The sequence below is a fragment of the Passer domesticus genome, chromosome 10 (assembly GCF_036417665.1).
Source record: "Passer domesticus isolate bPasDom1 chromosome 10, bPasDom1.hap1, whole genome shotgun sequence".
NCBI classification, from domain to species: Eukaryota; Metazoa; Chordata; class Aves; order Passeriformes; family Passeridae; genus Passer; species Passer domesticus.
In genome coordinates, this window is record NC_087483.1 from 13398728 (window position 1) to 13426280 (window position 27553).

At 41.4% G+C, this 27553-nt stretch overlaps 1 protein-coding gene across 8 annotated transcripts in view; it reads left to right on the forward strand.

The window, feature by feature from the left end:
* MYO1B (myosin IB) overlaps positions 1-27553 on the forward strand; it is a 134318-nt gene that overhangs the window by 41402 nt on the left and 65363 nt on the right. For all 8 annotated transcript variants that reach the window (XM_064433860.1, XM_064433861.1, XM_064433862.1 and 5 more), the window contains 2 exons: positions 1706-1846; positions 15096-15211. In XM_064433860.1, coding sequence (XP_064289930.1) covers positions 1706-1846; positions 15096-15211 — 257 coding nt within the window. The remainder of the gene's footprint in view (positions 1-1705; positions 1847-15095; positions 15212-27553) is intronic.

Sequence of the window (27553 nt, forward strand, 5' to 3'; positions counted from 1 at the left end):
AAAAGTTACTTGAGCATTAGTTGATGTATGGGAAGTAATTAGGTCACTGAAACATGATTGGTAGTTTAAAGAATTTGTCTTAATGGGATGCAGAAGTTGAAGTGATACCTCTGAAAAGCTTCTATGAATGTTTAAAATTTTTTTGGTGATTCAGAGAGGAGAACTTTTAAGAATAAAAGTATCTTTCTCTACAAAAATATTTGTCCAGTGTTTCTGTTTAAAATAAATGCTCTTTTGTTTGTTTAGCAGAGTTGACTCAGCTTTGGTTGGTTACCATAGTTCAGCACTGTGAATTTCTAGTAATTCCCATGTGAATTTCTAGTGATTCCCAGGCTTGGTTCAGGTTTTGGGGATCTTTTTGTATCGCTTTGTTAGCTGCCTGTGGAGCTGTTGAATTTGGAAAAACATCAAGCAAGATTTAAGTCTTGATCTAAAATCCCTCAAATGTCACTCACTGATGAAAAACATAAATAACTTTTAGTGAAGTAGTGGCTGCAGGGAGAGATAAAAGACTTTGCTTGTTTTAAATTAGTGATCTCATGGAAAGGTACTATGGCAAGGTAGCCCTGGTTATATGAGGTAATAGCTGCTCAATGGCCTTTTGGGAAACAAGAAAAAATATTTAGGATTAAAATATGCAGCAGTGGTAGAGGAACCAAGGACAGCCTGCTACATTCTGTAGCTGGGAGGTGACAGCTGACTGGTGAAGCTGAGCTGCTCTTTTGTGTGGCTGTAGCTGGTCCTTGGTTTGTGTGGTCAGCAAAGCTGTTCTCTCACCTCTGGCTGTGAATCCGTCCATTTTTCAGTCTCCTTGTGGAAGCTGAAAGCTGTAACTGTGTGCCCAGCTTTCTTGAGGAGCTCAGTAATCTCCAGCGTTTGGATTGGAGGAGTAAAAGGCTGGGAGGATCAAATAAGTGCCAAGTTTTGGCCTGACCTTGACTCCTTTGTCTAAATGACTTCCTTTATCAGACTTGCTTACTTTGTTTTGTTTGATCCTGGTCCCCTGTTCAATCCCAGCTTCTGGCTTTTGCCACTCCGGTTATATTGGTGCAGTGTCTCCACTTGTCAGCTGGGTTGTTGCTGCCCCGTGCTGCTGTTCTCTCCAGCAACAAAATTACCAGTAAATGAAGTAATTTGGTAACTTCATGTAACCAGTACCAGCCAGTACTGGAATATAGGCACTTCAGAGCCCAGGCTTCATGAACTAAGAACAAATAGTGTAGGTTTTGTCTCTGAGTGGGTTCACTGAGTTGATTTCCATTGGAGTTGGAGAAATGCAAGTAAGGGTGAAAAAGAAATTCAGATTAGGGTTATTGACAAACTTAAACCCTAGTTTGGAGATCCTGATGAATCCTTTGATAAAACACAGACTTACATGCACTTGAACATTGTGTTGAAATCATCCAAATACTGTGGTTGTGATGCCCACTGGAATCTTCATTCCTGTTTCTAGGAGTTTAATGTTTAATGTACAGTGGACCAGAAGGCATTGTTGACTATTAGAAGCTAAATTTTGGAATCATGTGGACTACCTGGGTAGATGCAATGCCTTTGAGAATGTTCCTTGGAAACATAATTTTAATGTAGTGTTCTTTCAACTTTTATTCCTGAAGTCGTGTTACTAGATAATGCCAGTGAATAATTAGAATAACCTTGAGCTAACCTTTGCTGCCTGTTTTATTCTTGTTTCTTTTGTTTTTCCCAGGACAAAATGGCCAAAATGGAGGTCAAGACATCGCTTTTAGATGACATGATTGGGGTGGGAGATATGGTTCTTTTAGAGCCACTTAATGAAGATTCCTTCATCAATAACCTGAAGAAGCGCTTTGATCACAATGAAGTTTATGTGAGTATATGTTAAGAAATAACATCCTATGGGGAGCTATGCTGTCATTCTCAAGATGTGTGTTTATTTATAAGGATACACACAGACTGAGTGCCTGAACATTATCTATTGTATTAGGGATGTTTTAAACCTTACTTGTGCTGTAGTCTTTCCTGTACTGCATTCTTTGCATTTGATCTTCCCCATCTGGGATATTTTTTCTTTTTCTTTTTCCCTATTACACGACATGGGAGACCTCTGATTTTCATAAAGAACAGTTCCAGAACTGCTGCTGGCAGTAACTTTGATACTGCTGTTGTCAGAGGGCATTGCAGTTATAAATAATTCATTTACAGGGAAGGCACTTCCAGGATGTTAGAGGGGGCTGAAGCAGAAACAATACATGCTCAGAATATGCTAAGGGTAACTTAAATATTGCCTGCTAGCTTTGATTTGCAAAAGGGTTGTGTTTATTATAATGGTTAATTTCAAACTAAATACAATGAGCTTGGATATTTGTGGAAGTAATCAAAGTCTTCAAGCATATTAATCTCTGAGTGATGATCAGCAGGAGAGATGTGAACTGGCAGTTGAAACACAGGCAGGAATGAAGAAGCAAATGGTGATTCCAGTTAAGCCTTTCATTTCCTGCTTCATCTCTTTGTTCCACTTTTGCTAAAATGTGCATGGTATTGTATCTGTTTTTTTGCTTAGGGTGTGTGAACTTAATGGTTTGGAGAGACTTTCCAAGGCAGCTGAAGAGTCTAAATGTTTTAGCCAAAGTATATCTGTGATCAGCAGGCAATTGTGTCTGCAACTTACTCAAATTAAATAGGTGTTCTGTACCTAATTATAATTTAGCCTTCCTCCGCTTTTTAATTTTTGGTGTGATTATATTTTTCATTCTTGCTGAGCATTTGAACCATGATGGTTTCATTATACTGGAGGTTGGAAAGGAGAAGGTATGGGAAGATCTGTGCTGTTTTCATTTGCTTCTTCTATCTCTTAGTTATAGTCTGTGCTTTTCTACCTCTGCTATTCATTGTGTGCCATGTCTTTCTTCTCAATTTTATTGTTTAATCAGACCTGCTCCTTTTTCTGGACACATCAGGCTGGTAATACACAGTTGCTCCAAACTGCTGTTGTATTATCTCCACTGATTTTCTCCTTCAGGTTGTACTGACAATTTAAGTTAAACAATAAAATTTGATTAAGAAAAGACTCTCAGTATCCATGAAAAGCTTGTTGAAGAAGAAACCAAAATTATGTATATTTGTGAAAATGTTTTTCCTCAATGTTTAAAAAAATTAACCTTTTTGTCTTTAAACTTCTGTTATACCTTTGAGAGTTACATTTGCAAAACTTTGTGTCTTGAATTTTCCTTGTTCCTTGAAGATGGGTTCTGTTCCCTATGGATAACCCTTGGATGTTGATACAGACAGATAGATATCAGGCTTCTCTTGTCTGCTCTTTCATCTTGTTTCTGGCAAATCCTTCATTGTCAATAACTGCAGTGGCTGCCTCATCTGGGATTCAGAGGTTTTTTTCCAGTCAGTGGCTTGTATGCTTAACATATTCCACATCAGTTTAGGGTTAATACTCTACTCCTAGTGCCTATGGTACCAGGGGGTGATTCTGAATCATCTAATTTTATTTAACTCAAGAAAATATGAAGGAAAAGGAAGGAGAGCTGTTTGCCTGAGATTAAAGGAGGCAGTAGCACCCAGCCCAATCTTTGGGTCATATTTGAAAGTTTTATTTAAAGTATTTAAGATGCAAATTTGTTTTGGGAGGGCACCCTGGACTTTGCAGTTTCTTATAAAGGATTGCTATAAATCTTATGGGAGTGGATTTCTCAAGGAGGGTTTTGGTTTCTTTTTTTTTTTTTCCTGCCAACTACTATGGATTTTCCTGTCAACTACTATGGATTGCCTTTAATTACATGTTTCTGCTTAATTCAGACTAGTTTGTTTTTTCTGGAAAGAAATGGGATGTTTTCCTTGAAAGAAACAGAATGGAACACCCAGCAAATGGATGTTGTGTTTTGTTATTATCTGCTGTCGTGAGCTAGCTGACAATGTATCTTCAAACACACATTTCTTTGAGATGGTGATATTGAAGTATGTGTTTCCCCCAGTTTCTGATTCTGCTGCACCTGGCACTGATGTGCAATGTAATTATCTGTATTACATGCTTTGGTAGGGAATACCAGGTGCCACTTTTCCCTAGCAATGTAGGGTCCTTTGGCTTGCAAGTGGAAACTCTGTTTTTTCAAGGTCTTACAAGCTCTGTGTATGAATCCACAATATGAAGGCCAAATGTCACAGATCTTTGAAAATATTAAAACATTCACTACATACAATGGTGGAAGAAAAGAGATGTTCATGCCTGTGCCACATGCTGCTACCAAGTATGCAAGTTACTTGGCTTGTGATGCTGCATGGCTTTATTTACCAAATCACTTGAGGAATATTGTTTCCTCTCCATATCAGCTGAGTTTTGCTGCCTTGCAAATTTTCATGCCTCTGTTGTGTATTTTAGGGAATTTGTAAAACAGTAACAGTTGGAATGGTGCTCACTGTAACAACCACATTAATTTTCAAGTACAAGCTCTTCTCTACCTTCTCCTTGCTGCCGCCACTCATGGCAACTACACTTTGCATTTCTGGTTTTAGACTCTGGTGGGGACAATGGAGCCTCTGTTACAACTAGAAGTAGGGCTTGTTTTGCCATGTAAAATCTGTAGTTTGCATCCTGGGGAAACCAAATTGCACTATTGAAGAGCTGCTGCTGGTGCTTAACCAAGACTGCAGATTTTTACTCCCCCAACAAGCTGTATAGAGAAATTGACCTCTCAGGATCCTTTCAGAGGGCAGTAGGAATGGATTTGTCCTTTAATAAGTCAGCTGTGGGCTTAAGTTCAGCCCTCATGTCAGTATTCCACTGCAGGCACTGCCAGAAGTTGTGTCCAAGTTTAAAGGACAAAGTCAAGCTGCAGCAAACCAGACTTACCCAACATGGTTTTCTAAGCTGCTTCCTGCAGAGTGAAGGCTCTGTCTGTGCTGCATATGTTAGTTTTAAAAGGGAGTTGCAGTTGTAACCTTCAAAAGGATTTGTTGTGAGGAATGAGACCTGTAACGTGGATAGCTTTGAAGATGCTGTGAGGTTGGCCAGATGCTGCATGATGGTGTTAGCCAGTCTTGGTAGGTAAATTCACTAAGGGGACTTAGAGGAGAGATGGGCACAAGCTTTTTAGTAAAGCCTGTTGTGACCGGATGAAGAATATTGGTGTTAAACTCAGAGGGTAGGTTTAGACTAGATAATAAACAAGAAATTTTCTTTATGATGTGGATAGTAAAACACTGTAACAGGCTATCTGGAGAGGTGGTAGTTGCCTCATCCCTGGAAACATTCAGGGTCACCATGGAGATGGATTCTGAGCAACCTGATCTGGTTGGAGATGTCCCTGCTCATTGCAGAGAGGATTGATTGGGCTACAGACCTTTAAATATTCCTTCCAACCCAAACTCTTCTGTGATTGTGTGAAATGTGAGAGTCAGATCAAGCTATCAGTGAACAATGCCAAACCTCTCCCCTCCCCACAGCCAAGGATGACAAGATAGTTTGGCTCATTCCACTAGAAGATTTTTTACCTTTTCTAGTCCCTCTCACAGTTTTTATGTTTGATGCTGAATGTTTGATGTTGGAGATCCTAGTGCCAGCTCCATCTGCCCCTTTGAAACTCTAGATCTTCTCCACAAGAGCTCCCTTTGCAAAAGCATTTAGATCTGGATCCCCTGATGGTCCTTTTGTATCATCCCAGGCACGTTCACTGTAAGCCCTTCAAGAACATTGACAAAGTTTCATGCCATGGTGCAAACAGGGCAATGAGCTCCCTCCTAAGGGTGGGGGAGCAGACTGTGGCCTGATTACCTGTTGTTCAATTTTATGTGTATTTGGTGGAAAGTTTAATAGACTTGGGTGTTGTGTTACATACTAGAGCGCAAAGCTGGAGGCTGTGCCTATAAAAATAAGCATGAAGGCTGGTGGAGCTGGAGTTAGGCCAAATATTCTACTAAAGACCATCAGATTCTGCAGTAATCTCATGCTGAGTGGCTTTGGGAGGGGGAGGTTTTGTTGGGTAACACGCATGTGTTAATTGGAAATGGGAATCTTAGAGTTTAGTCATGTCTGGAAATGTCTGAGGTATGTCTGACCAAGAAAAATCTCATTAGAAAGCTGAATTGTTTATTATATTGTTTTTGCAACTCTTAAAACTTACATTGATAAAATTTGCATTGCTGTTCCACAAAAGCTCTTTTCTGTAACTGTTGGTAACAAAAGCCCGTGGGAGTCTTTCGTTAACTTTACGAAGCAAAATGTGGCTCATGGGCAATGCATTAGCAAGTAGGAAAGAATCCCACAATGTTGATTATTTGAAGGTTTCAGGGAGCAGTTTGTGTGGTTAAAATGGGTGACCTGCAGACCACATGGAAAACTTTAAATACATTCATAAAATTCAGTTGGTGTGTGATTGATGAATTTTTGACTTGTTCTGTTGAACTCCCTCTCTTAAGCTTTGTTTTTTTTCCTAAGTTGGCTGAAATATGTTCACCAAATCCAATTCAGCAATTATTTTTCCTTTGCAGTTTGGGATGCTGACAAATGGGAGGAGGCATCTGTCTATATGTGCATTTACAGTGACTCATGAATGGTAGAGATTTTGGATAAAATGTAGTATTTGTATTGGTCTGAAACTTATTTTTATGCTGGGTTTGTTGCTTTGTGAGATATGTGGAAGTGTCAAGGGAGGTGTGAGGAGTCTGGAGGGGAGTGGAGCTGCGTAGGCTCACAGGAGTCAGTCTTTAGAGGTCAGATGTGGCTTTATTCTGCTGCCCTGCAAATTTTTCCCCACAGTTATGTTGTTTCTTGAAGTCTTCCCAAATTTGCAGAGGTCAACATTTTGTTCCTTACAAGAAAATGTTTGTTTGCTTTTTGTTCTTACAACAAAACAGAATCCTTCTCTGATGTCAGCGTTTAATTTGTATTTTCTGGTGCGTGGAGTTTGTGGGCTGCTTTGGGCAGCAGCAGTCTTATGTTACTGAACATTTGTTGTTTTATCACTGAAACATTAAATATTTGGCATTCCAGGGTAATAACTCTGTTTTATCTGTTTGAGGTACCATCCTTGTGGCTGCCTTCTTCTGGCAAGGCTGTTGTCGTGTGCTTCTTTCGTGGACTGAGCTGCTTCCTGTTGATCTCGATTGCTTTAATATTTTAGGGTTAGCCTTTTTAGTTTTGACTTGCCTGGACTCCACTGTGTCTGTCTATACTATTGATTCATCCCATTTTCAGCTACCTTAGATTATTTAGGACTTCACTGAATTGCTGTCAAGCGCAGTGGCTTTGTTCCTGCTGCACTTGCACCTGGTATTCCAGATGCTACATTTGCAAGAACAGGAGAGAGAGAGAACAAGAATGAGACCAGTTGTCCTGGTCTGCATCAGCCTTCTGTAGCCAACCCATTGATGCTCTGAAGAAGAGTCTTGTGGTGTTGGGAAACACAAGTGCAGCTTTCTGGGAAGGTCTGTGTGGTAGCAGTGACTGACTGTTGAAGTTCAATTTTATTCTCAGTTTCATTACCTCCTGATGCCAGCATGATCATATTCACCTTTAAAATGTTGCTGAGGCTGGGTGGGGTCCTTGGTTGGGTTTTGACGAGGGTTGTTGTCCCCTGTGGATTTTGGGTACGTCATAGCTGCGTGTGTGCTGGCTGGTGGCAGGACTCTGCTTTGCTGCTCCTGCAGCAACACGCATGAGAGTCTTTCCTCCTGCCAGATCTGACCCTGCTCTCTTGTACTTTCATGTGTTTACTTGTGTTTATCCAGCAAGTGCATCCTGGGCTGCTGGTCTCCCTTTGGGAGTTTGAGGAGTGGCAGGTGTGGTGGCTGTCCAGCCTCTTAAAGGCAGGGTGGTTTGAGAGCTGGATCAGAGCAGCCATCCATCTGCCTGTGATGGGAGCCCAGGGGACCTGAGTTTCCTCCCATCTCCTTCTCTTCCTCCCTTGGGGAATCCCTATGTCAATTTGAGCAATTTTCCCATCAGTGCCTCAACAGTTTTGCCCTTTGAGGGAAGCTACTGAGTTGTAGTAATAATATTGTTGCAGCTGCCACAGGCTAGGACCTTGAAGCCTGCTGCTTCTTCAGATGTGAAGAAAGGCTTGTGTGCCCAAGGCACATCTTTTCTGTGATGGCTTGTGGCCTAAGAAGTATTCTGCCTCCCTGCAAATCTTGCTTTCCTTTGTTATCTAGATAAAAATCCCGTGGGTCCTCTGGCCCTCACATCAGCCTGCTCTGGCAAAACAAACTTTATAACTTGCCCAGAGTCAGGAGTAAAGATTTTCACAGCAGGTTGACTGCTTTTTACCTTGAAGTGCTTTGTGGGAGGAGAGTTATTTATCTCAAGGCAGTGCTTTGTTTCCTTTCCTTTTTGTGTGGCTCCCACGTTTCAGAGCCTCGTGTTTGAGGCACACTGTTTGTAGGGCTCCATGCAGTATTTGCATGAAGGAGTAAGAAAACACTAATAAGGATCAGAGAAAACTGAATGCATTTGGTGGGCTGTGTGTAGGGGTCTTCTCCTCCCCTACACACCCCTCCTTTTTTGCCTCTGATGTGATACTTTGAAAAAAGAGAGGAGAAAGTGTAGGAAGTGCCTCCAGTTACAGTGTTAGCTTTGCTTCAAAATACTGTGTATTTCTTCTCTAAGGTGATGATGACATCTGGGGCATTTATTGATGGTTTCAGTGCATGTTATATGAAACCAAAACACTAAAGGAAGATTAATGAAAGACTGACAAATGAAGAAAGAGAAACAAAAGTGTCCAAGGGCTGTAAAAATATGGCTTTCACCCTGAAGAGCATAGGATAGCCTTGGCTGCAACAGGGCAGAAAGTTCTTCTCTCCTGCTACCTTTCATTCATACAGAAATAATGGAACATTTTGGAATGAATGCTCTCACTAATGTTTTCACCAGTGGTTTCTTGGCACGGACATATCCAATCTCCAGCTACTGTTTGCTTGTGAAAACAACTCTTTCTCTTTTGAAAAGTGGGCAAGCATTGATGTTTGGGGGTGTTTAAACACTGTCTTGAAAATTCCTCATGTCACCTTTGAGTTGGCTTCTTCATTGCTTATTTTCAGGTTTTGCCTGTATTTGTATCCTGTGTAGGGACTCTTTTTGTCTGTATAAATCATCTCAATGTAGCCAGAGAGGAGACCAGCAGAGAGGATTAGTCTCCTCATTAATAACAGCACTGGAGTCTGTCATGATGATATTGAGGTCAGCAGCCATGTTCACTGAGCAGGGCAGAGATTTCTGTGCCCTCAAGGAGCTCAGAAGAGAAACCCAATCACCTGCGCTCATGCATCCACTTCGCGTACTCGCTCCGACTTGCAGCGTGGGTGTCTTTCCCTGGCAAAAGATCTCTTACTTCAGGGCTTGGATCTCAAACAGCTTGCAGTGCAGTTAAGGGCTTGATCATGGCCGGTGCTGGCTGCCCACAGCTTGTCCAGGCTGCTGCTGCTTGCACAGTGGCTTGCAGGGTCAAGCCCACATTGAAGAACATTTTAGCAGTGTGGTTATCCTCTTTGACTTAGGTTGTCATTGTTTGCTCTGGGATGCAAGTGTAGGCTTCTGCCTTTGTGTGACCTCTTTGAGCTTTGTTTCTTGAGTCATTATATCAGCCATTGATGTACTTGGTACAGGACTGTTATTTTGTCTCCTCACTTTCTTATTTTCCTTGATTGTTTTTTCCTTTCTCATCCCTTAAGGACCTCATCCACTGCTCTTCTGGGTAGGTTTTTCTACAGCCTGTACTGTCCCATGCAGGTTTTACAAGGCTGCCTGCCCTGGTTAATAACTGCATTTAAGCACATAGTTTACCAGGATTGGTTTTTTTTTTTCTATTACAACATACAGACTTTGTCCACTCTATTTCTGGGACTAAAATGCTGTTTCCGGGCAGGTGGGCTTGAGCAAGAGGGTTTTCATCATCATGGAGAATAGCCTGTGTTTGTTCAGAAATCCAGTGATGCATTTCTCTGCTCAAGCTCCCAGCTCACTGAAGCACAAGCAGTGTTGGCCCAGCATTGCCTCAACCTGAAGTGCAGCTGCTCAGCTTGGATCACAGGTGGAGTTTGTTTTGTTTGTGCTGCTGTGGAACAGTGCCACAAACCCTGGAGTGTTACAGGATGAGATCCATGTCTGTTTGTTTGTTTGTCTTTTTCAAGTACCCTGCCCATCCCTCTCCATCAAGCAATACAAGCACCTCCATGGCCATACACAGGAATGGAGTAAATCAAAGCCCCAGAAACAGCAATGGGCTCAGGTGGTTTTGCTTTTAGTCTTGATGTTGCTCTCTTCCTTACTCTTTTCAAACATTGTCTATTGCAACTTTGTGCTTCCCGCCTGAAAAAAAAGCAATAGACCACAGACACAGTGCATTTAGCTATTTTGTTAAGGGCATGCACAATGTAAAACAAATTTGAGCTCAGAACATGATTGTTCAAATAATAGGTGATATTTTAATACAGTACTGATCTAGCTGGTAACACTTATTAAAATGGGAAATTTCATTATAGAGTAAAGTTGTAGTTTTAAATTTGCCCGGCTCTGTTTGAGGTTGAGACAGCTCAAAACACTTAGAACATGTAAGTACAGGCTTCCTCTGCCTTCTCCTTGGCCTCAGCTGTTCTGAACATGCAGTAGCACACGTGCTTATGAGTTGGCAAGATCCAGAACTGGATCAGGCAAATACAGTAGGTCAGGCAAATACAAAGGAAAATGAGTATTATATTTGAAAAATTATTTTCATGTGTCACATGAAAAAAAACCCAGAAAACCAAAACACAGCCCTCCCCAACCACAATGAAAACAGTGCTGGGCAAGCCTTGGTTTTGGATTAATTCCAATAAAACCTAGTCACACTTTTCTTTGATCCTTTGTCTCCCATTTCAATGAATTGTTTTGGTGGCATGATCTGAAACTCTTCAAAGATCTAGGAACCAAATAATGATTTGAGCACAGCCATTACAAAAGGAATGTGCATTATATATATCTGGAGTATTAAAATTGGTCTGCATAAATAGAAGAATCCAAACTAGCAATCTTATTTTACTAAAATTTGTTTCCTATTTCTGTGCTCCAAAGTTTAACAAATTAAATAAATAGAATTAGTGGGAATTAGTGCACTTGCCAGGTACATTTGCACTTGGGGCATTTTACAGCAGGACTGACTTGTGTGCAGCAGCGATTTCTCTGGGCTGTTACAGGCTGCAAGAGGTAAGAAGCAGAAGGTTTGTTTTTAGCAGAGTTGACAAAAAGGATGTAGGCTACAATTCCAAAAGGCTTGCAACAAATCTGTGTAGATGTTTAATGATTTTAACCTCTGCAGAAGGTTGCTTTGCAGAGATTGCCACAGATCCAGAAAAGCTTTTAAGGATACAGAGCAGCTTTTATGACAGCCCCAGCTGGACACCTTCTGTGCTGCTGCCTCAGCTGGTGTCAGTCGTGTTCCCTGGCTTCTGCAGATGCAATCTCCTCTCTTCTGGCCCTTGGGGCATTGCAAGTCTAACTTTGACAGGAGGAAAAGCAACTTTATTAATATACTGTATCCCAGGGTGTGAAATATTCTCCCCTTAGTTGCACTAGTGCTCTTCTAAAGGATGCCCTTCTTGGGTTGACCTGCACTGCCTCTATCCTGTGTATCAGATTCCACTGTGCACCCTGGCAGCAGAGGTGTCTGGGGACCTTTCACTGGGCTCACTGAAAGGTTTCTGCAGCCTCTCAGCTGGAAATGTCCAGTTTTATAGTTTCCCTAGCCTTTGACTGGGAAGAGGCTGCTGCCTGTACATTTCTCACAACAGCAAGAGCCTTGTTGTCATCTTGCTATATGAGGCTTTTTCTTAAGCCAGTCTGCTTGGGTGAGAAAGACTCAGAAAGCCTTGCATGGTCCCTGTAAACTTGAAGTAGCATTAATATCCTGCCCCAAGTGGTTGCATTGGCCTCTAGTTCTAGGGGGAGGAAGTGGGACATCAAAGACCCTTGGTCATTGCATCTGGACCGGTATTTAGAAGTGATGTGTAATAAACGCTAACAGCTTTTCCAGTTGAATTGGAATTTGGAATTTTCTTCCTGCTTGAGGTGTTAACCCCTTGTCTGAACAGGAATGAGTTGATTGTGTTGTTTTGGTGGAGAATGCAGAGTGTATTGTCATTTAAGCTGACAGAAATTTGAATGCTCTGTTCTGAAGCAGTGTTGCCATGCCACATGAGAGATGCACTGAGTGAGGGTCCTTTTGATTTGTGTTCTGAGCAAACACAGAATTCACCTCTGTGAGTTGCAATAAAGTAGAAATTGGGAGGAAGGAGTATTATCAGGAGTCTAGTTAGCAAAACTTCAGGAGACAGCAGATCTCATCCAAACTCGCATAAGGATACCATGTCAAACCGAGAAAGAAATCAAATCTCCTGACTGTATTCTGTGCATCCATCATCATGAGGCCACTCTTCTTTCATTTTTGTCCTTAAGCAGGGAAATTCAAGAATCTCTGTCGTCCCTGGGGTGCTGTGGTATGGTCTCCCACTACTCTTGGGCGTTCTGCTTTCAGCACTGGAATGTTTCTGTGCCTGTCGCTCGCTCAAGGATTTAAGCCATTTATTTTGTTTGTTTATAATAGAGCTCTGGTGGGAAGACAGATGTTATGTGGGAAAGCTATTTTCCGGATCTGCTTATCCCTGTTATGTGGAATCTCACAGACCACCAGTAGCAAGTAGCTATTAGGCATCAGCTTTGAGAGATTGGCATTTTCAGAAGAGGAAATGTATTAGTTCTTGTAAGCAGCTTTGCAACAAACCCAATGACTTCTTGGCACACTTTGGCTTGGTGTTTAAAATGGATTGGAGTATGTCTTTGTTTCATTATAGCCATTTGACCTTTTGAAATATTAGTATTTTAGGAAATGGCCTGTATTTGTTCGTATCTGGCAGCAAAGAGCTGACTTGAATTCCCAAAATACATTGTCTAAGAAGCACTTAGCTATGAAGACATGGTTCTAAATAAATCTCATTTAAATGCCTGTATTCAAAATTAAAAATCAAGGTTTTCACTTTCAGTAATCTTTCTTTATCTTCAAGTCCCAGGGTACTTCAAGGAACTTAGCAATTAAATTGTATGCTATTATGATAGCAGAATAGGGACAAGTCTTTGTGTTCCAAAGAATTCATGTTTCAAAATATAATGTTCGAGGTTTGGCCGCCTTCTCTTTTCTGCTGATACTTTACAACACTGGTTTCACAACAGGCTGAGCTCACAAATTCCTAAGATTTAGGAGGAAACAATTTATTATTGTTTTATCAGAGAAGAGTCCTAACTGGGCTATCTGTGCACTTGGGAAGACTAGAAAGCTTCTTACTCTTGGGCATCTGTTAGTATTGCCAGGAATCTGTAGACTTCCAAATTGCCAAGGCCACATGTGTTGAGAGAGAGCAAAGTAAACACTGTAGAAAGGCAATTTTAGGATTTCCATCTTGTTCAGCCAAAGAGATTAGACGTAGTTGGAAAATTATTTCCTCCATAGGGGGAGGATGACCACAAAACCAGAACAATTTTTTCTTTATTTGAAGAACATTTACATAAGCACACACTGCAGTGTGTGCTTGAAAGGAGCAAAACTCTTAATTTTTTGGCTGCTTCTGATCCATCTCAGGAGTAGAAAACACTACAGGGATGAGCTGTGAGTGTCTCTGGAGGCCTCATGCCACTCGTTTTATCACTGCAGTCTGGTTTGTTCCGCTCAGTTTGGGACAGAAGATGCCATGTGAACTCACAGCTTGCCTGTGCTTATGTGTGCAATGGAAAATGGGAGATATTCCTCTCCTCACTTTCTGCTTAGGACCAGTTTTAGTAGCATTTAGCAGGAAATTGCTTTAGGCATGGAAGTTACATCTGGAAGGGTTGCAACAATTAATATTTTTCATTTGTCATTTCAGCCCTGGCCATAATATTTGGTGTTCTACTGAACATGCTGGTCAGTCACTTGAGCTCCTCATGCCTCTCCTCCCATTTCAAAGTGCAAATTACAGTCTTTTCTCTAAGAAATTTTGTGGGGAAAAAATCCAAGTACTGATTGTCAGGTGCTGAGCGAAAGCCCTTTAGAATCATAGCACATTTAAAAAAAATATTGTGTTTTTTTTTTCTTTTGTAGTTACTGCAAATATAATCCAAGTAATGGGAACCTGTGGCTTTTATGTAGAGCATATACACCTCCCAGGGAGAGCTGGTTACTGGAAAACCATGTTTCATGAGGTGTTATTTATTTGTTTCACAGTTGTGGAAAGAGATACCAGACACTTGAGGGTTTTTTATTAGTTGTTGGTCAGTATCTGCAGGCAGGATGGAATGGGGTTTTGGCATTTTTTGCCACTCAGTGTATTTGATTGCAGCCCTTGGAGCTGTGGGATATCTGACAGTAGGCTTAAGGATTCAAGTTAATGGTGTACAGAATTGGTCTTCCTTGAGGCCAGCAGTGCATGGGATCTAACAGAGTGAAACAACACATTTCTCCCTTTGCTTCCCAAGGGTGGTGGTGAGTACGTTTAGAATCTGTAAATAAAAATCGCATTTCATGTCTGCTGAGGAGTCGTGGCAGGACTTTGTCTGGCTTGAACCCTGACAGAAAATCTCTCCTTTGACAGAAACCTGTCCAAGGCTGTTCCCCTTCAGGTTTCTTCTGTGCCTGAGGCTTTGACAAGGTGACATAAAGTTCCTCCTTGGGAAGAGGGGCACAGTCCAATGCCAGCCTTGCCTTTTGGGATTTGGTGTGAGTGGCCAAGGGCAGAAGCAAAGCTCATGTGACATTTGCCATGCAGATGGAGTCAGTTCTTCGTGAACATCTGTGTCCTTCTGCCTTTCCCTCTCCCAGCTGAATTAGTCACAGAAATATAGTACCATTGGGCTTTCTTGTAGAAAATAATCATAAGAGGCTTTCAGTTATGCAGAAACAGCTACCTGGTATTGGCAACATATACCCAACAGAGAGAGTATCGAAAAGGTGTTTTGCAAAGTATGAACATATTAAAAATTGCTACAGTTAGGCCTTTTTTTTTGTTTGTTTGTTTCCACAAAATATTAAATGGGCAAGTAATATATAAGCAGCAAAAGTATGTTAAAAAAAACCAAAACCCTGCAATAATTTTCTCTTTTCCTTCAACAGACATACATTGGCAGCGTGGTGATATCAATAAACCCCTACAGATCTCTACCCATTTATACTCCAGAGAAAGTGGAAGAATACAGAAACCGAAACTTTTATGAACTCAGTCCTCACATGTAAGTACAGCAAAGAAATTGTAGTTTTCATTCTGTCCGGGAACAGATGGTACCAGCTGTCTCTCCTCAAAAGATCTGTTGATTAAAGCAACCAAAATGAAAATCACACCACCACTCCCCCAAAATGAATTTTTATTAGCTCAGCCATATTTTACAGTGAAGTTAAAATGAGTTACTCTTTTTCTTTCATGCACTTAGGCCCTGGTATGTGCATTTCAGAACATTCCTCCCTAACTGTTAGCAGTAGCCAGTGTTACAGCACTGGGAAGCAAGCAGTCTGTTTTCAAGGAAATCTGTTTCTTTCTAAGTCCAGATGCCTCCTGGAAGCCTCGAGGTGTTAAATATGTTTGAATCATATAGTGTTACTTTTGATATCTGAAACTCCTAATTTATATTTGTGCAATGCAGAAAAAAAACCCCTCTCATGATGAATACAGAAACGTGTTGGATATGTCTGAATGGTAACTGTAGGAAAATTAAAGCTTGGTCTTCTCTGTGCTGGCTGGAAATGAGCCCATTCAACAGAGGACAGCCACACAGCACCCTAAATGTATAATGCTAACTTTAAGACTGAAATTAGGATGAATAATAGGGCAAGGTGCTCTTTGTACCTTGTGGTGTGGCTGACAGTAAGGTACGTGGTTTTCAAGGTCTGCATGTTGCAGTGATCATTTTATCTTGCCAGTTTTGGAGGTGAGGCTGGAGCCAGCTGTTCCTCCCCTCAGTGTGACACTGGGAAGGAGAAGTGTTTCCAGCTGGCTGTGAGGGTGCACCTGACTCTTCAGCCACAAATTCGGGAGACTGACTTGGGCAATCAGTGGTCAAATAAGGGTCTAAACAGGGCCATACATTTATGCATCTTCCTTCAGTGTTGTTAAATTAAAATTATGTGTACAAAGTGTCCTGGAAATTATTTAGTTAACTGATTAATTTTTTTGCTTTAACAGTTCATCTGATACTCTCCCAGGAGCATAGTCTGAAATGCAAACAGCCCAATAATCAGATCAAATAGGCTTCTGGTAGTTTTTGGACCTCTTGGTTCCGAACTCTGGCGAAATTCAGGTTTTCTTCTTTGCTGTTTTGTTTAGCAAGCCCAATTGCTTGCTAAATTGACACAGTTCCTTGCTAAAAGAACTTTCTGCTCTGCTAATTTTGTTCAGCTGCATGAAATTTGCTGTCAAATGATGGAGTGTTTTAAAAATAAAACCTGTGAGTTAAAGTTTGTCTGACAATCTCAAAGTCAGTGTATGTACTTGGTTACACCTTGAATCAAGTACGTACTAATATATTGATCTCCGCATTTTTCTGTCTCTCTTGAGAGATGGTTTTTCAGAACAGAAATGGTCAAGAGTCATTCTTGTATGTATTATGAGAGGCTGAACTTGGTAGAAAAGTATTTCATAAACATCATTCATCACTAATGACAATGATTGTATGGTCAGGTTCCCACCGCACAGCAAGGACTTCTGGAGCCCAAACACTAGAAATCTACTTTAAGAGCAGGAGACTGAAGTGAGAAAATATTGACTTGTAATTTTTGTCATGAGATCTCAATTGCTTGATAGTAATAGATTTTTCCTTGCAAGTTTGGATAGAGTCCCTAGTCAAGAAAAGTGTAAGCCTAATTTGTTTTGGACAGATATGATCTCTTCACAAATTTTATTTATTTTATATAGCTTCTGTGTGAGAGTTTTGTCTTTTGACACCTGCTAGGTGGACAAAATATCTTTAAAAATAAAGCATTAGGAAATAATTTTTATTATGGTATCTATTACTGATGCATCATTTACTAACCGTAGAAATATAAGATTATCTTACTTTATGGTGACCTTGCTTCCCTTCCCACCTGTCTCTAGATGCTTATGGGAGCTGCAGAATCAGGAGAGTCACTTTTGGCTCTGTTAAAATTGGTAAACTTCTCACCATCTTCAAGAGATATTTGGGCAGTATTGTAGGTGTATAAAATAAGTAGTGCTATGTAGGCTGCCTGATGGCATCTCTGGCAAGCCTAAACCACTTTTCATCCCCTTTAGTGTGGAGTGCCTTGTGCTGAGGATTTGTGCCAGTCCAGTTGTCCACTCTGCAAACGTGGAGCTGGTCCTTGGTTGCTGGTTAATAGATCATGAATGGAGCTTGCAGGGTGGCTTGGAGCCAGGCCTGGGCTATTCACTATGCTTGCCTACCGTCAGTCAGGACAGACTGAGGACTGACAGACGTTGGGATGGAGCTGGCATCATCCTATCCTTGGAGCTTGCAGCTAATTCTAGGGTTGCCTGCTGTGGCAGCAGTAGCACACTGGTAAAAGCAGGGTTCAGGCGTGTCCAGGGAGGTTGCTGCACTTCCACAGGGACCTTGCAATCTTCAAGGTGGTTCTTTTTTAGCTGCTCAGGAACTTTAATGAGGAGATGCTATGAGACAAATTGCAATTTGTGGTGTTTGTTCTGCCATGGGGGGTAAAGAAGCCCCATTGATTTGTGGAAATGTACATACTTAGTTTTCTTTGATGTGTAAATCTCTGTTGGGCCATGGACTCTTCAGAAGAATTGATTGTGGGTAAGACCACTGGGAAAGACTTTTGGCTTGTGTTTTGTGATCCTGAGCAAGGTAAAATTCTTGACTGTTTAGAAGGAAACTGCTTCATCCAACCTAGAAAGTGTGTCTAGAAATAGAATTATAGTGTGTTACTTATTTCAATATCTCTTTTGTATAAATAATGTAACTTTGGTACTAGTGCTAGGGTTAAAAATGCAAACAATTAATTAAAACAAAATCTCTAGCAGTGGTTTAGTTAGAGATTGCTATAGAAACCCAGTCAGTATGGCACCAAAACTCTTCTATCTCCTGTTGGTATAGCAGCTCAAATTCTCCAATGTCTGCAGTTTTGGAGAGAACATTCAGGTTTGGGAAGCCCAGGATTTAAGTGTCAGCATCTCTAGAGCAATCTGCCATGGGATGTTCCCACAGGGACAGCTCTGTATGGAAGCTGCTGGCGAACCAAAATAATGTTTTATTGTTTTTCCAGGAGTTTTGTGTGAGTTTCTGTCGAGGCTGGAGCAACTTGTGTGTGCCTCAGTGTGATGGGTAGGGAGGGTGTTCTTCAGAATGTCACCTGTCCCAGCACAGGGAAACAGCAGGAAAAAGAGACAGAAGTTTGTAATGACAGGAAGGAAATCCATACCTCTGGATTTCCTGCCCTGTATGGTTGCTGGAGGAAACACACTTTAGGGGGTGAAAAATCTGTTCAGGTGTTTTCTTAGCCCTAATCTGAAAGAGGAGGGAGGGAACACCTTGTCCTCTGTTCTGTGTTTCCTCAAGAGCGTCTGTGAGAGTGACTGATGCTTTCAGTGACGCCAGTTAACACTTAATTGCAGGGCTTGGACAGGGTTTGTTTTTCTGGTTGTTTTTTTCTTTTTTTTTTTTTTTTTTAATGATCTCTGGAAACTAGAGTAGGCCCACAGTCACACTTTGAATGGGCAGCCAAACTGAATTGCTGAGAGAAAGTTTCTGGTCAGGTGATTTTGGATAGCGTTATAGCTGATAAAATTTGATCCAAGAAGTTTTTATTTTAACAGTTCATTCCTCCCTGAGTGCACTACTCTGCTACTGTTGTTGTGGCACCCTGTAATAGAAGTGTTATTTTTCTAGGTCTCCTGGAATGCTTGATTTCATAGTCTGTGGCTATTTGCATAGGTGTAATAGGAAGTTTACCAAGCTCTTTAATTGCTGGCTTGTTGTTTTTGTTTTAATGTTGTTAATCTTGCTGGTTTTGTCTTTATCTTCAAGGCAGGATCAAACTTGTCTCTGGCTTGGCAGGGCAGAGTATGACATTTCAGTGTTCAAACAGTTTGCTGCTTGATTTGTGCAGTTCCTACACTTCTGTTCTGCTCTCTCAGTTGATGTAATTACTCTTTCAGTTGATGTAATTGGTGCTTTGCTTGCCTTGTGGCTGAGCTAGTCATGAGAGCAAACCAAGCTGTCTATCTTGCTGTTTTACATTGATTTCACTGGTGACAATGGCAGCTGCTGGCATCTTTGAAGTGAACGCAATGGGAAATCTAATAAATTATCATGCCACATATTTGTAACCATCATGCTGTATCACTTCCCTACCAGTAACAGATTTCCATTGAGGGGTTGGAGAGTAGGTGCTTTCTTGAATTTCCTGTTTTAACCTTGTCTCCTGGCTACTAGCAGCTCTCTGTCCCTGGCAGGGAAGGTGGCATGTGGCTTTTTGCTCCCCTTGATGGTCTGAGTTGCCCTACCTGCTTGCTCTAAAAGAATTATGGATCATTTTAAGTTGAGGGACAAAGTAAATGTAGCAGCTGTATTGCTAATGGCCAGCTACATTCAAATAAGAGTTCAGTCCCTGTGCATGTTTCTTAGCTATGCACTGAAGAATTTAGGGTGACATTAGAGATATGGAGGTGGCTTTTATCACACACATAATGAATTCCACTTAGGCAATTTGCAGTATTTTTTTTTAGTTATTATTATTTTAAATCGACATTTCTGAAGTTTTCTGAATAGTTTTGCATGTAAAGCTTTCAAATTTAGTCTTAAATTTACGCAGGCAACTCCAGAAAACCAGCTTGCCTTTGTATGGGATACAAGCACAAGTATACCAATGGGATACCTGTTAAAATGCAATAATGAGGAACTTATTAATGTTCCTCATTTCAATTATTGTCATGTAGATAATTATTGGGATAAATCATTATCCTGTGGATATCTGCAATTATTCTGACAATGGATACAATTTGTTGTTTCCTTTTCAACTTTTGAGCCAATGTAAATGCTGAATATAGAAGTTAGATTTTTGCTTCTGACACTTTTTCTTTTTCGCTGGTGTTAAAGGATTGGATGTCTTCAGGAACACCAAAGTTTCAGTAACTCTTTTTCCTCTATGATGTAAAACAAATAATTTTTTTTTTCTGGAGGGTGTGATAAAGCTCCAGCTGGGAAGGATAGTTTTTACCTATAAGTAAAAGTAAGCTTTTACCCATAGGTAGCAGAGTGCTAAGATGCATGGTAGCAGTCTTTGTGGAAGACGATGATGTTGGGATGAGAGCCTGTGACATAGTTTGTGTCCTTCATTGCCCCAGAATGTTTATTTTAACATTTCCAATTCAGTTTGTGCTTTTCTAATCTTAATTTTTTCTTTTTCTTTAACTTCTTTAACCACCCCACTGTGGTTTTCTTCACCTTGCAGTATCCGATTTTACAGACAATTTGTTCTTATTCCTAATAATTCCTGACTTCTCCAGAGACTCAGTCTTTGGTCTTGTTCATGTGGCTCAGCAGAATTCTGCTTTCAGGAGAGATTTATGGCTGAGGGAAGATACTCACTTCAGAGGTTAGTTGGCACAATTGACCACTGGGCAGGGAGGGAACATCTGTGACTGGTGGGAATCATAAATAGCAGTTAGAGAGGACTGTGAGTACCTAGTTGTTAAACCCATGCTTGGAGTGAGTTGAAAGAAAAAAAAGGGGGTGGAGCCCTACAGAGAACCTTGAAATCTTTTTTTTTGGTTGGGGTGAGGCTTAGGATTCTCTTAACCTCTGTAGAGAGGCAGAGCTGGACATGGTGTGCCTATGAATGTAAGTCCCTCAAGCATAGAGGTGAAAAGTAGATGAAACATCACACTTGCTGCAAGAGCCAGAAGGACTTCATGCCTGAGAAGAGCCTCTTCTATTGCAGTGTTCTCTCACACCAATCATGGCATGCACAGTTTCCTACATTTTGCACTTGGTTGGAGACCTCAGAAGTCCTTCTGAGGAGACAAGAGTTTTGAGGAAGGCAGTTGTGGTGTGGCCATACTGAAGTGAATGACCTCTGAAGAGGCATTTTGCCAGTTTGAGGGCTTAGGGTATAAAGCAGGGTTTCTTCTATATACAACAACTAATTTAGCTTTTCCTGAAATTTGAGCAGGGCTGTTTTAGTGGATTTGGATAGCACATATTGCAGCCATCTCGCCCCAGTGCTCCAAAATTGCATATAGTGTTATTGACAAGAACAGTATTTGCTTGTTTGCTGCTGGTTTTAGATTGCATGAAATTTTTTAATAATGCAGAATAATACAGGAACTGATTTATAGCAGGATGTGCGGTTGTAAGGAAGCTCCAGAAATGCACCCAACACCCAAGAAGTATAAACAGCCTGAAAAAGCAGCATATATATGAATGTCATGCTCTATTTCAATTTTCAGAATATTCTGGAGTGACATTTAGACTGGATTCCAAAGTTTGGTGGAACGAGCCTTTCTGTTGGTCCTCTGAGTAGCTCAGTCTAAATTAAGAACTGAAAAGGCTCTTTAAATTCTCTTTTGCCTGGCCCTGGTGCTGTCATTGTGCTGTTGGTGCCCAGGACACGGGATGTCCAGGATGGGAACAGACAATGCCATGTAGCAGCAGGTGGGCTGGGGCTGGCAGGGCAGCCTGCACACAGCCTGCCTGGAGCCAGCCTGCATTTCTGTGCTCCTGTGGCATTTAAACACTTCCTAGCCTAGGAAGGAGTATATATAGAGACCTCAGGGGTTATAAAAAGCATCAAGGCAAAACTGCCTCCCAAAATACCCCAGAAGATGGAGAGTGCTGGCTGCCTCTGGTCCCACCCTCCCTCATCTCCCGGTCTCTCAGAAGCTACAGCAGTGTATTGTGCTGTGACAGAAGCATTCAGAAGCACCAGTTCTGCTGGCTCACAAACCCTTTGGGTGTCCCCAGCCACAGCAGCTGGCAGTGCTGTCAGTCCCAGCTCCTGAGGTGCCACTGCCAGAGGCCCCCTCTCTGGGCAGGACCCAGGAGAGCCTCCTCATCCACCAGTGTCGCCTTTGGAGAGCTGTGTGTGGTCCTAGCCAGCCCTCACATCCCCAGTGGGCTTCTTGAGGAGGAGGAATGCAAGAATTTGGGTACCTTTAAAACACTGTGAGTTTCTAAGGGAAACACTTAACTTGAGATCTGTTCCAGATGCTTCTGTAACTCTATAATTGTTGTCATGGTTTACAAAGGAAAATAATCTTGGAGCATCCCTCATGAATTAACTGCTGGCTTAGAGCCTTAACAAAATCATTTTGTTTTCAGAACTGTTTTCAAATATTTACTCATACTCCTGTACACAACATACTTCACATTTGACTTCAGTCATGTTGGGGATGGAGAAGCAAATGTTTTTATGTTTTTGGTTATCTGTGACAATCTCTCCTTCTTCCTTTTTTTTTTTTTTTCCCCCCCCTTGCATGTGAGTGTATTTGTTATAGTCTGTGTTTGTTTGTAAGCACAGAAAAGTTTGGAACTTGGCTAGGTTATTAGACCGAAGATAATTAAGGAAAAAAGAAAAAAAAAAGTGCCAGAATATATGTTGGGGATGTTGTAAATGCTTCAGCAGTCTAAACTAATGGTAATGATAACTTTTTTGCCAGATCCCATTTCTCTCATTTTCCTGGAACTGGATTGTTCTGTCTAGAATTTATATTATGCTATTGATATTTTTAGTTCATAAAATACCGAGATTTTTTAAAACTAATTCACGTTGTCACATGAAGTAGAATGTTCAATAGCTTCATTTTTCCTTTCACTAGAATTTTGGGACTTTTTGCGCGCTGAAAATGAGTTGTACTTAAAAAGGAGAAACTACTGTGTTTCCTTTCTTAAATGTAGTCTGAAAAGTGAGGACAGGTAGAGGCCCTGTCAAAAAGGAGACAAATCCCATTTTATGCACTGTGTATACATGGACCAGAATTTTCATTATGCCTTGCCTGCACTGGCAGCCTGGTATTCTCTTTAAGGTCTGGGATTTCAAATTGCAAGTAAGAACAGCTGTTGTTCTTTCATTGGAAGTGTCTCATTGTGTTTAATGGTTGTCTTTTTTTCTTCTTTTTTTTCCTTTAAGCAATTTAGAGCCCACTAGAAAATGCCCATCTGCTCTGCTAGGAGCCTTTGTTGTGATTTTCGATCCAGCATCAACAAGGTTGATGTTTAAATCCTTAAAAAAACACTAATGAAATTTCAGATATAGTATCACTGTTAAGAGCAGGTCATTTCCCATTCAATCTCTTCTTATCAGCGCCATTATGCAAAAGATTGTTTTATTCAGCTCTGGGTACAGCATGGTTAATGTAGTTTGGGTTAAGGATAAACTTTTTCTTGTTAGGAATCAGGAAATACAGTCTTAATATTTACAGTCTAGCACACTGAATAATCTTGTACTTATGTTTTGAATAGATAAGAGAGCTGGGACTTGGGTTTACAAACAAAGGTCTGAACTACAAAGACAGTTTAGTTGTGGTCATTTCAGTAAATTAGTTTAAATCTGCATTTTTCTTCCATATAGCTTCCATTTTATATACTGCAGAAATGATTTTTAGTTGCTAAACCTTGTGGAGTTCAAGCTGCAACTGGTCTTAATTACTCCAAGATGATTCTTAGTGAGAATGTAGTGAGGATGAGAGCAAATATGTGCAGTTGACATCCTCCTTGAGCATCAGCATTCCAAGCAAGGACGTAGATGCAGTAAATTGTTACTGGAAATAGTCCACATGGGCTGAATTGGAGCCTCATGTTTGAGCAGTCTGAAGGAGGCTTTTCATTTCTTGCTTTGACCATTCGTGGAAATATAATTTTGGACATATGTCCACAAATCCCATTCACAAACTTGAGCAAATGGCATTTAATAGACTAGATAGACATGTTAGCTCAGTGTTGTACCTGAGCTAACAAGCTCTCAGAAGCTCAGATAAGCTTCAGTGCCTACTTTCCCCAGGGGCTCATGGCAAGGACTTTATTTGGAAAAGAGAGCTGGGAGGCAGAAATTAAGTTGTGTAAGCCTTCTTAACTTCTTAACAAACTACTTGGATTGTTAAGAGAACTTAAGAGTTACTTGCAAAATCAAAAAGGATTCAGTAACACCTCTGAGTAGAGTAGCAGCATAACTATGTAATTACATAGTGTTGACATTGCCTTTCAGATGTTTTCCAGATAAGTGAATTACTTTTATTTGCAGCTCTGTCACTGTTGTCTCTGATAAACGTGTGGGCAGCTGCATTCTAGCCTTTGTTACAGAGCCTGGATTTCAAATCTGGTGATTGGCAGCTTAGTTTGGCTTACAAATAGCTCTGAGGATGTGAGAATACTCCTACTGCCCCTCTGCCCTGCTCTGTGAGAGCCCACCTGCAGGGCTGCATCCAGCACAGGAAGGACAGGGACCTGTTGGGACTCCAGAAGATCAGAGGGATGGAGCACCTCTCCTGTGAGGAAAGGCTGAGAGATTTGGGATTGTTCAGCCTGGAGAAGAGAAGGCTTTGGGGTGACATAATTGCAGCCTGTCTGAAGGGAGCCCACAGCAAAGGTGGACAGAATGACTTTGGACAAGAGCATGAGGTGACAGTTCAAGGGGATCTGGCTTCAGGCTGAGAGTAGGCTTGGCTTGGATATCAGGGCGAAATTCTTTGCTGAGAGGGTGGTGAGAGACTGGAACTGTTGCCCAGAGAAGCTGTGGCTGCCCCATCCCTGGAAATGTTCAGGACCAGGCTGGATGGGGTTTGGAGCAGCCTGGTCTAGTGGAAGGTGTCCCTGCCCATGGCAGAGAGGTTGGAACAAGATGATCTTTAAGGTCCTTTCCAATCCAGTCCTATGATTCTCTGATTGTATTTCTTCAGTACCAGGATAATGACTTTGGTGGAATGTTTGGCATTTTTTCTGCTGGCAAACTGTTGCAGTCCACTGGAGGGTGTTGCTGTAATGCATGGCTGACATCTTCTTACCTGTCTCACCAGGCAGAGCTATGAGGTCACTCACAATGTGTCTTTTGAGATGTTGTAGCTCTCCTGTTTGTGCTGCACGCTGGAGTATAAGTGTGCTGGATTATTTCTTTGTGAGGTGGGACCTTTTAAAACATGTCCTTTTCTGTGCAGTGGGTATATGAAACTGTGCACCTCACTTTGCTGGTTTTCTCTCCTTGAGCACTGGAACATGTTTCTTTCCTTTAGGATAAAAGAATAAATTTATTTTTCTCTCTTGGGTTAGCAAAGTACAACAAATTTGTTTGGAAAGCACTGATAGTTCTGCAATAAAATTATTTGCAGTGAGAGAAGACCCTGCAATGAACACATGGTATCGATAAACCCTGCATGGTTCCAAAACTTGACTTGCTGTATCTCTGCTGTCACTGCATCGGGAGGAAATTACTTATTTCTGCCTTCTGACTTCAGGATGCTTCCTAGGGTTGCAGGAAAAAAAGCAGGGTTTTCTATTTGCTAATCAGGAGACTGTTTTTTTGAGGCAGAGACATGGAACACTATTTGCTAAGCGTTTTTTTAATGTGAAATCATAAGAGCAGCACTCTGCCCTTCAATGCCCCAGGAAAACCCCACAACCAGCACAGCCCTGTTGTGGTTTCATTTGTGAAATGAAGAAGTCACTGGAGTTTTTGAACAGAGCAAATTAATACTCTGCCACTATTTGGGAACAGCACACACTGTAAGTCCCAAAAATACATCCTATTTATAAATTAAAAAGAAAGAAGAAAAGCAATTTGCTGTATATTCCTGTCTGTATACGACTAAACAAGTTGTGATTATCATTGTTCCCCTAATAGGATTATAGAGTCTTTTCTTCTAAACATCCAACTTAACCTGTAGTCTGGGCTTGTTATTTCTGAAATAGCTGTGAATAATTTTAAGGACCACTTTTTAACTACTATCTGTATTTTAAAAATGAGGAATAATTGGTTTACATAGTTTTATTTTGATGGAAAATGTATTCTTTGTAACCAGCTAAGAAAAGATGAATTACAGTTTTTTGGGGGATTGTTTACTGATAGCGTGCTATTCTCATGTTGTAACAGCATAGCCAAGGCATTTCTTGCTCTGCAGAAAAAGATTTTGTTTGTGTAAAATTTGGTAAAAGCTGAATTGAACATTTGTGTTTGGCAAGTGAACTTTCCTGTGTTTCAGACACATTCTGTATTAGGTACAGAAACTAGTTCATTTTTCTGTAAAAATATTGAGAGTCTCTATATTTCCATGTAGAAAGGGAATGACTGTTTTCTCCTGCTCCCTTTTTCTCCCTGTTCCAGCAGCCCTTCATTTCCACACATATGCAAAAGCTCAGAGGTGCAATTCAAATGTGCTTCTGCACAGATGAAACAGTGAACTGGGATTTTAAACAATTTTGTGCCCTCTAGTTAAACTCTGACAGAAGCCAGGCATGGCAAATCAGTTTGCTCCTGTCTTCCCTTTCTGTTCAGCTGTCTGACCCCTCGCTGCTCCATTTGAACCAGGGAAGTGGAATAAATCCCAAATTTTACAAGCCCAGCCTCAGGGAGTGGGAAGCTTCAGAAGGTCTGTGGAGAAAAACGAGGAGCTTGCCATCAGCATTTCTGCTGTGCTGTGAAGCTGCTTTTCCCCTGGTGTCTGCAGGCTCCTCCAGTGCATTTGGGATGGCAGTTCAGGGAAAAACCTGCAGCTTCTGATGCAGAATATGGCTACCAGGATCTTCAGCCAATAGTTTTTGCAGTAAGAACACAGAGTGTAAGGACTTGGCTGGTTTGGGCAGTCATTAAATCAAGCATGCAATTGCTGATTCATCCTAGCAAATAAACATCTAATTAAATCTGATTTTTGATGAAACAATAGAAAACACTTCCTGTACTTTGCTTCAAAGATATCATAGCCCAATAAAATTATTGATTTTGTGAACAAAAATGCCTTTTCCCTCAAAAACTTGAAACCTTTGCAGTGCAGGTGGCAGCAGACTGGCTTGGGGTAGGTGTGTGGTTGACCTGTCTGTGTCCTCCTGTGTGACCATGCAGGAGCTGGTGTCTGCCTTGGGTAACACAGCCTGGTGCTTGGGTCAGAGAGCGTTTGGGGTGACAGGCTCATCTGGTTAGTGCTGTGGGACTGGGACCTACTGGTTCGTGCTGGACTGAACCCACAGAGTGTTAGAATGGGTGAGGAGGTGATGGTTGTGTGCCATCCAGCTGGCTGATGTAATTTCAAGGAAATGGGACTAGTCAAAAGGGAATCCAAGCCAAGCTGGAAAGCAAGGAGATACTTGCTTCCCTGCCCCGCCTCAATTTATGTGTGTCTTCACTTTAATGGCATGAACCTGCTCCAAACAGGAGTTTGCTATTTTAGGTCCCTTCTTTAGGCAAAGCCACGAGCCCCGTTTGTGTGCACTGCAGGTGTTTGTGGTGGGCACAGCTGGCACTGGCCCACGTCAGCTCACTTTGGTGTGCCCTGGAGTACCCAGCTCAGCCTGGTGCTCCATGGAAAATGTGTCAGGGGGTGGGCTTGTGGGCTTGGTTATCACCAGCACCAGGGTTCTGCCTGCTGCTCCCTGCCCAGGCCA